The 9,785-nt window shown below is 38.3% G+C and overlaps 1 protein-coding gene across 2 annotated transcripts; it reads left to right on the forward strand.

Moving 5' to 3' along the window:
- The first annotated feature begins 5,142 nt into the window (after positions 1-5,142).
- LOC132622807 (protein CURLY FLAG LEAF 1-like) lies at positions 5,143-6,836 on the forward strand. 2 transcript variants are annotated; one of them, XM_060337481.1, is made up of 2 exons: positions 5,143-5,519; positions 6,184-6,836. In XM_060337481.1, the coding sequence occupies exons 1-2, from the start codon at positions 5,322-5,324 to the stop codon at positions 6,598-6,600; spliced, it is 615 nt and encodes a 204-aa protein (XP_060193464.1). In that variant the 5' UTR covers positions 5,143-5,321; the 3' UTR covers positions 6,601-6,836. The 2 variants fall into 2 exon arrangements, with proteins under 2 accessions (XP_060193464.1, XP_060193471.1); XM_060337488.1 differs by having other exon boundaries at positions 5,169-5,519; positions 6,187-6,836.
- The last annotated feature ends 2,949 nt before the right edge of the window (positions 6,837-9,785 follow it).

Below are 9,785 nucleotides of genomic sequence, written 5' to 3' on the forward strand. Positions count from 1 at the left end.
TCCTAATTGTTGGAACGTGCAGAACGTTGTTGAGAGTCAGCACCTTGCCGGAAGTCATCTTTAGAAGTATCTTCCCATATCCTTCAACCTTGGCTGTTGCAGTATTTCCCATAAACAGTTCCTCTTCGGGTCCAGCGGGAGCGTAGGTTGCAAATGCTTCTTTTACAGAGCAAACATGTCGAGTGGCACCAGAATCAGGCCACCACTCCTTTGGGTTTCCAACCAAATTGCACTCCGATATCATTGCACACAGATCATCCATCCTTTGGGTTTCCAACCAAATTGCACTCCGATATCATTGCACACAGATCATCCATGTCAGAATTCTTCTCCACCATATTGGCTTGTCCCCTTTTTCTTGTCCTTTTTCGGGAGACGATAATCTGGGGCTTTGTGGCCAGCTTTCCCACAATTATAGCAGTTGCCCTTGAATTTTTTCTTGTTCTGCTCCTTACTCTTTCCAAAATGTTTCTTCCTTTTCTTATTCTTTAGAGCAGCTTCTTCAACGATGTTCGCTCCCATAATCGTTGAATTTCCACGCGACTTCTTTTCAGCAACTTTATTAGCTTCCTCAATCTTCAAGCGAATCACAAGATCTTCCAGCGACATTTCCTTGTGCTTGTGTTTCAGATAGTTCTTGAAGTCTCTCCATGAAGGAGGCAACTTCTCAATCACATCAGCCACTTGAAATGCCTCGTTGATCCCATACCTTCAGCAATAAGGTCATGGATGAGGACTTGGAGTTCTTGAACTTGGGTTCCAACAGTTTTACTATCTGTCATCTTGTAGTCAAGAAACTTGGCAACCATGAATTTTTTCAAGCATGCATCATCCATAATTCTTTTGAAGTTTTGGCAGAACTATAGACATTATACAAATCATCATCTAACGCACTAAGGATGTATCCTTTGCACAAAAAATCTGCATGCTTCCAAGCCTCAGTAATCATAAAGCGCTGGTTTTCAGGCATTCCTTCTTCAGTAACAGGAGGATTTTCATTTGTGAACTTCTGCATGCTTAGAGTGGTCAGCCAGAAGAACATTCTTTGCTGCCATCCTTTGAAGTTGATACCAGAAAACTTCCCCGGTTTCTCTGTCGGTGCCATCGCGTGTGCAGCATTTGGACGGCTTGACGATGCAACATTTGTCGCCCCAACAGTAGTACCAACAGTCACAGTTCCATTAGGAGCATTAACGTCACTTTCTGTTTCCATTCCTCACTGTCAATAATTGACAAACTGTTTAATAAATGGAAAATGATACAGAACAGTAAACAGAATAGATATAACTTTTTCAGAATCTGTTTCACGATGAAGTTTTTACGTTCTCCAAATGGCGTCACTGTTATGAACTTTAATAATCCAACGAAGGTTTTATGTTCTTCAAGTTGGACTAGAAAAATTCCAACAGAGTAGAAACCAGTAACTTTAATTTCCTTAAGATTGTTATCAATCTGTATTACGAAACAGTAACTTAGCAAAATTTCCAGAAACCAGTAACTTTATAAAATCAGAAAGTATAAACCAATGTAAAACAGAATCTGGAAAAATAACCAGAAAGAATATACGAAAATATTTTTAAGGAACAGAAATCTAGTCCACTGAATGCACAGTGTGTCCTTGAGGAAATTATTCCCCTCAAGTACCCGAGGTTGAATGTGGAATTTGTCCACCCAGGATAGAAAGATTTCACTCACCGGTGTATTGGTACCAAAAACTCTGATGTCAGGCGAACCACTTAACGACAGTAGAGCACACAGAAGAAAATTTTTAAGAGAGTTCATAAGTAATAATCTGAGTATTAACTGGAATTTATAGCCATTAATGCACTGGTTGGGAAAAGGTTTTGCAACCTTTCGTGAAAGGCTTACTGGTGGGAAATTTAAAATAATTCGGAAAAGAAAAGGTCGCGGGTCAGACACGCGGATCCGGTTCACTAACGGGTCAGATCTGGATATTTTAATTAATTAATTAATTAATTAATTAATAATTAATTAAATAATTAAAAATAAAGAAAATTTGGTCCAAAAAGATTATCAATTAATTAGATCATTTGACCGAATCCGATGCCGAGCGACAATGACGGCGCAAGGGGAGACCCTCTTCTTAACCCTTTAGCAACAAGGAGTGCTTCTACTTTTAAGTAGGAGAACTTTTCTTTCCACCACCTATGAGGGACAAGTGCTTATTTCATAAAGCAAGAGGGAACAACTCATTTTCCCTCCACTTCTTTTCCCTCCATTTCCCATTCAACCTATCAATTAAACCCACCAATTAGATCATAAGAGAATTGACCCCAAGAATAATCGAGTAAATTGGTAAAAGAAAAAAAAATGTTCCAAAACATAGACTACCGAAGTTGAAGGGAAATGGTTTCAATTGAAGTGATGAGACAAAGAAGTAGAGGGCGTGGGTGGCCGGGGAGGGGGTGGAGGGGTGCGGGGGGAATACGTATTCATGATTCATTTAAATGTAGGTTGTTTAAAAATGGTTGAGGGCCGCTGTGAGCTATTAAAAGCATACATATAGTGAATGGATTTTGTGTAGTTTCAATGGATAGGAAATTGTTGAGATTTTTTTTTTGAAAAAGAGATGCAAGCAATACGTTGAAAACATGAATTTTTTTGTTTGTTGAAAATATGGATAAAAATTCGTCTCATAGTTAATTATATGTATTTAAGTAGACGCATAAACAAAGTAGTTAACTTCTACAACTAAAATTCTAGACTCTAACTACCACTAAAGAAACTGAATATTCTAATAAATCAAATGATAAATTCCTCCTATGCCTAAATAACTAATTAAGAATCATGAATTCGTAACAATTCTATAGTACTTCCTCCATCCCAAATTAGTTGACAGGCTTCCTTCTCGAGAATTAATTTGACTAATCTTCAAAGCTAAATTGAATTAAATCAACTCAATATTCTACAATTGATCTTAGATAGTAGAAAACTATACGAAAAATACTACAAGTTGCAGCCTTCCGCATATCAATTTGATATTATATTTTAAAATGCTGATCAAAGTTCACATAATTTAACTCTCCAGAAGCGAAACATGACAATCTATTCGGAAAGAAGGGAGTAATAAAAAATCAACTAACTCATGATATATATAAACATTTTTTATGATATTTCTTTTCCTTTTTTCAATGGTTGTGTAGAGCTTTTAAAGTTTGAGAAAGTTTTTAGTAGTTATTTTAGTGAGCCATTTAAGAAAGTTGGGGAGTATTAATGAGTTATGACCACCCCCTTATTAAATTTTCTCTAGCTATTCAACGCCCTTCTTCAACTGTATACGGACTCTTCTTATTTAATGACAATTTCATATATATAACAGCCCCCCCCCCCCCCCCCAAGCCCAAAAAACCCCCTTACCCCCTCTTCATCTTCTCTATCACTTATTAACGTCACCGCCTATGTGTCTAAATACAATAACTCTACAGCTAATCTTTTGTCTAGGCTTCCTATAGAAGAAAACTATGACGTATATCTGCTTTTAAATGTGTAGTTGGAAGATGTATCATTAGGGGTCGTTTGGTATTACTGCATTAAAATTTGATTAATTGATTAGTCATATAAAAAAACGTGTTTGATTAGTCTTATTAGACTCTGCATGCACCACTAATATTTGTCAAAATAAGTTATGCAAGAATCTGTGTGTGTTATTACACTTTGTGTATCACTTACTTGTCCGGTTCATATTTTGCGTTCTCCTTAGGAAAGATTAATTAAGTGTAATTTATAAATTATCCTTATTAATATGCTTTTCCGTCTCAAAATAAGTATCACATAAGCAAAAATCACGTTCATTAAAAAATCAATAAATATAATGTGAAGTTTACTAAACTACCCCTATTTATTAGATGTTCTTTGAAAATTCAGCAATATGAAAGAGGACAACTTCTTTAATGCTAAGGGCATAGTTGGAAATACTTGTTAATTTTTGTCTTGAATTTCTAAGGTGACACTTATTTTGAGGCAAATTATTTTTGCTAAAGTGACACTTATTTCGGGACGGAGGGAGTATAAGCATAGAAACCATAGTTTCTTACAAGCATCGAAAGAAAAAGAAATCGTTCGTGAATGGACTAAAGATAAGGATTTCGTGAAGATCTTCCTTAAAGAGTTATCCCATACTGCAGGGATAAATATCTCTCAGGAATGAACATTTTCGAGTTCTTTTTCCCATCCATTTGAAAGTAATTGGCATTAATGACGGCTTGCAATACACACCACGATATGTTGCACCGGTCAGTTGTTGATAGTAGGCCAACAATAAGCAGAGGACAGTGACAAGAATGCAATAACTCAAAAGTCATTGAATTTCTTGTAAATATAAATTACTGCTTGGTTATAAAGTGTATATATATCCTAGCCCCCTTGCTTATATTTGTTCTTTGTGTTTCGCTTTTATTATATAAATAATAAAAATTCAATTCTCATCTTTTTAAAGTTAAAAACAACTAAGCATTATTATTAAATAGTGATCAACGAATAACCCTTTTTCTTGTTTAAAGTCAAGAAAATTGAAAGTCCAGAACTTTAGGTGTTCAAAAACCTAGGGTTTGTATTGGTTGATGTGGAACTGATTTTGCTATTGAAATCCGTCTATAATCTCTTGAAATCCGAAAATTATTTGGTGTACATACTCGTTTAGAGGTTAACTCTTACATACCGTCTGTATAAAGATTTCTTTGCACTATCAAGTCATTTTTACTTGCTGTAACACGTAATCTATCCTATTTTTACAATTCATACACATCTACTATTTGTTGGGTAACCTGATAATGTAAAAATTATTTTAAAGAGACGGTGTATATAATTTAAATGGCCTAGAAATTAACTTTTCATTCTAGCTAGGGAAGGGGAAAATTAAAGATTTTAATAGGTGCCTTTAACTAAAGTCTTTTTACCAATAAAATACATTTAACTGAAGTGATCATGTGTGATTCCAAAAGCGATGTATAAGTATATTAATTAGAGCATGCATGAGAATACAGTGTAGATTTGACCGAAGAGAAAGAGTTACTACTTACTCATCTTCAATTCAGCTTTAAATAGCAGGTTGGAGGTGTATAGTAATTGCAAAGTCCCAACTTCAATTCAATTCAATTTACTTCACTTGAAGAGCACGTCATACAGAGATGGGGCCCTTTCTAGTTCCACATTTAAACTTTTGCTCTTTTAGATTCTACTGCAGTTGCTTGCCTCCCCTATATAACCGTCCACATTATTTACACCATTTTATATGATCTCAAAAACAGAGTAAAAATTATTGAGAGAAAAAAAAATTGATCATATAGTCCAATTCGTCTGTGATGGTTTCCTTTCATACAAGTCAAATTCCAACACAAAGAAATGTTATGGAAGAGTTGTCTAAGAAGAGAAAATGGGAAGATGAAATTTCTTATGATGAAAAGCCACAGAAAGCAAAAACTAAGACAACTCTGTTTGGCACACAACTGAATCCTGAGACTCCACTGCCTTTGGAGTGGCAAAGATGCCTCGATATTAAGGTATGCAATTAAAAAAAAAAAAATACTACTAATTTTTTTTCTATAGCGATAGTGTCCTGGTCAGTATGGGCGAATCTAAAAACATTATTTTTTTTTATACATAAATTTCCTAGACATAAGAGAAGGTTCTAGTATATTGGCAAACATGTTTCAAATAATTGTTTTAGAGTCATAACTCATAATTTCAAATCTCAGGTGTGGCGTTCTTGTTTTTTTAATTCACTTATTAGAATTCTTGGCTCTACCACTCAGTAATTTTGCCACCAAAACTTAGGCGAATAGAAAGAAATTACCTAGATGAGATTTGAGTCCTCGTCATTCATTGATTGTTAGGCCATACACCCCTGGTGCCAGAAAAATCATATTAATGTTGTGCTTTTCTTTTTTTCTTTTTTTCTTTTTTTTTAAAAAAAAGTATAAAAATTCAGATAAGTTAAGCGTAAATGTTATGTAAGCTAGACTCAGTGACGAGCCGCTCTTTTCTTTGAAAAATTACACTATGTAGATAGGTAAAAAATAAAAAAAAATAAAAAAATCTTTTATGTATATATTCCCTTGACTTTTTCGTATGTTTACTTATTTATATTTTGAATCTCGAAAATTCTGGCTTGGTTGATGGCTGGACTAATTAAACTTATTTATACTTTTGGCTGTTTTGTAAAAGCAGTCTGGGCAGATTTACTTCTACAATACGAGGACACAGAAGAGGACATCAAAAGATCCAAGACTGAATGATCCTGAGCCACAAACTACTCCAGTGCATATGAGTTTAGACCTTGAACTTAACTTATTACCATGTGGATCACCAGAAAAGATCAACCAAGTTGATGACAATTTTGTTAGCAATTCAAATTCCTTCGTCAAAAAGAAGAGTACTGAGTCCCAAGGTTTGATTAATCGTTCACCCTCGTGGCTAACATTTGACGTGGATCAACAAGAGATGGTCACTGCAGTTTGCAAGAAATGTCATATGTTAGTAATGATGACCAAATCTTCACCAACATGTCCTAATTGCAAATTTGTGAATCCACTAGATGAAACCCCTTATACCCTTTTCAAGAAAAGGCTAAGCTCCTTTTGATTAATTAATGTCCAAGTGGCAAATAATTTAGCCTCCTAGCTAGTTAAAATATCATGGCACGCTTATATATACTTTATGTTACTATATGTACATACTTATGTTACCCGAAAAAAGCCTGCTAACTGTATGATTCCCAACTCTTTGGTATTATGCATGATTTGTAAAAAGAAATTGGCTACTGCTATATTGAAAATTTTGAAACATCAAACGTTTTGAGTTATATAATTAGTTTTGCATATTGTTTTTTATTTTTATTGGAATATGTCTGGACCGACAATATCGATCACAACGTAATTAATGTACTGCATATTTGTTTCAACCTCCTCATTTAATTAGGCCATTAAAGTCTCAAATTATTAATGTACCTAAAAAATAGTCAAAAAAATTAATGTACCTAAAAAGGATTTTTAAATGAGTTAAACATATATATATACACAAAAAACATAAAAAGAAAATTATATTATTTATGCATCCAGAAGATATTTACGTAAATCGCTTCATAAAAAATGAGTGACATGTAATTTTTAAAAATAACGCATTTTATCTGCTAGAACATGTAAAAGTTAAATTCTTTCTTAGTGCATGTGCTTGTCATCTGTTTTTACATAAGGTCTCAAGATTAATCTTTTGAGGCCATATGCCAAATTTGTATGAAATAGCTAGTGAGCATTGATAAGGTTCATTTTTTCTTTATATATATATAATATACTGGGGTTAGTATATGAATATACTCATTTTTATCTACTGATCATTGTTTACCCCGGATTCGAATAATCAATTAAATTTATGAGTGGGTATAGGATATGTGCTTTGTTCTTGACTTGTGTTAGATAAAGGAAATAAAGATTAGAGGACCCCTTAATAAAACGGCTAGTGATAGTAGTTGCTTGGGTTATAAACGTTTATGAACAATATATGATGCTTGATGAAGGAAAACAACAACAATAAAAGAGATGGCCTTGGCCGAATCGAATGAGAGAAAGATTGTATATATGATTCTTCTATTACATGTGTTCTTGGAGAAATAAAAGGAACCAACCCCCCTAAAGGAGGAGGACCTGCCCTATTTATAGTGCCCTCTCTCTTAGTTCTCATACAATGGGAATTAATAAAATAATAGGAACTAGGACAGCTCTGCACGGATTTGGTGGGATTTGACTGACGGCGCCGTCTGACACACGCAAAGTAGGTAGCTGACTATGGCAGGACGCTACTGGCGCGTGACCCGCATACACCAGTCACTCGGACCACGGCCGCTCGGACCAACGGAGACGAATGCTCCAGTCATCGGGCTCGGCCGTTCTAACGACGTCGAAGGCCGGCCTGCCGATGCTCGTGCCCAGCTCCGGCCTACGCATTACCCCGGTCAAGAGCGAACGGTAGCTCCACCACATCTTCGCTCCTTCCTCCGGCTTCGATCCCCGGTTTGTCCCGTATCCGGTTTTTACCGTATACAGATAGCCCCCACACTCGCCGGATCTCCGATCTATCGGAGTAACGGGGAGTGGATAAGTTAATAAACCGGTGGCCCGGCCATACCGACGTTGTCTCCTCATTTTGGCGGGAACGATCGCGTAACGCTCGCCCCTTTATCGGCCACGTATCTCAATCCTGGTGGCCCACTTCTGCCAACCGCCTTTTTCACGTCATTTCGTATTAATGAGGGGCACGTGGCGCCACCTGATTGGCCGTCCTCGGTAACCGTCTCTCTCCCATGCCTATATAAGGCCTTCCACCCCTTCATTTTACCACTTTCACGCTCTGCATCTTCTTCAACCCCATTTCAATTCTGCGTTTTTCTTTCTATTTGCACCACACACAACCAACTTCATATTTGGTTTCCTTGTCGATTTGTTGCTTCATATTGCGTGCTCGAGAGTCAACCTTGTCACCGCCGCAGTCGAGTATCCTTTGTTCGAGCATTGCTGTTTCAAACTTTGCCTTGTATCGAACCATCAGTTCCTTCGTCGTTCTTAAATCCCTCTCTTCGACCCTCTTTCCCTTATATTTTCGAGATGTCCGAGTCCACTTCTCACGATGCCCCACTGGTAGCATCCCCGGGAGCCGAGCCTGCGTCCCCGGTTAAATTCGAGCCCACGACATCGGATATCGTACCGGCTAAATTCAATTTCAACAAAGACCTTGAGGTCGAGAAACCTTCCTCCGTTTCGGACAGGGGATTCGATGTGAGGCGGTATCCCTCATCCATTACCGATGAGAGGCTCGACATAGTCCGGGCCGATTGCGGGTGGGAAGCCCGTCCTGTTCGGGTCTTTTCCCCCGGACCTGATGAATCCGTTACCGACTATCGTGAAGGGTTTTTGTACGTTTACACGTACCCCTTCACTCTCAAACTCGACCCCCCGGTTGACCCGGTCATCCTCGATATGTGCCGTACTTACGGCGTCACGCTGGCTCAGATCGGCCCAAATGTTTGGAGGGTCGTGGCGTGTCTTCGGTCATTGGCCAACAATGCCGAGAAGGAGTTCACACTGGCCCATCTGATACGCCTATACTCCCCGAGGTTGTTCCGGGGTGGCGTAATGAAACTGGCCAAGCGTAGCCGGAATCCGTTCTTTGCAAAAATAGACGAAGATAGAGACCGGGGATGGTTGGAGCGATACGTTCGTGTGAAGACCGAGGACGTAATCCCAGCAGAGCATATGCCTTTCCCGGAGAAGTGGAATAACAAGCGTAAGCCCCAAGCCCTGAATAGTTGCTTCGGTATTGCTTTGCCAAATTTTGATTCTGCCTTCTCACTGATTCTTCCTTACTTTTGTCAGCCAATGGGTACGCCCCTCCGGTCATCCGGAATCTGAATGACTGGGTCACAGTGCTTCTCGCCCAGTATCCCTACGATGACCGGACATGGGCCCACTTGTCCCGTGGCCGATGGATCGCCCAAAACCATGGTAGCCTCCTATTCTTATTCTGTCGCTTTCCCCTTTGCTCGTTTCGTCCTTTGATCTCCGTTAACATCTTGTTCTTTCAGGTTTGCCTAAGGGCTCGGTAGCCCCCAGGTCGGAATCGGGGACTACCCCTCCAGCATCGGTGCCTGAATTTGACACAGCGGGTTCTTCCCGTGTCCTTTCTGATGCTGCAAAAAGAAAGCGGCCCTCTGAAAAGGGGCTGACGCCGAAAAGGAAGAAGGCAAGGAGTGTTGCTCGTCCTTCGAGGGAAGAGAC

Source organism: Lycium barbarum, chromosome 2 (assembly GCF_019175385.1).
Source record: "Lycium barbarum isolate Lr01 chromosome 2, ASM1917538v2, whole genome shotgun sequence".
Classification (NCBI taxonomy): Eukaryota; Viridiplantae; Streptophyta; class Magnoliopsida; order Solanales; family Solanaceae; genus Lycium; species Lycium barbarum.

Excerpts from the sequence above, each read along its gene's own strand:
- LOC132622807 (XM_060337481.1), top strand. The coding sequence starts at position 5,322 with ATGGTTTCCTTTCATACAAGTCAAATTCCAACACAAAGAAATGTTATG. Across the intron at positions 5,520-6,183 it reads AAAGATGCCTCGATATTAAG|CAGTCTGGGCAGATTTACTT; the intron begins GTATGCAATTAA and ends GTTTTGTAAAAG.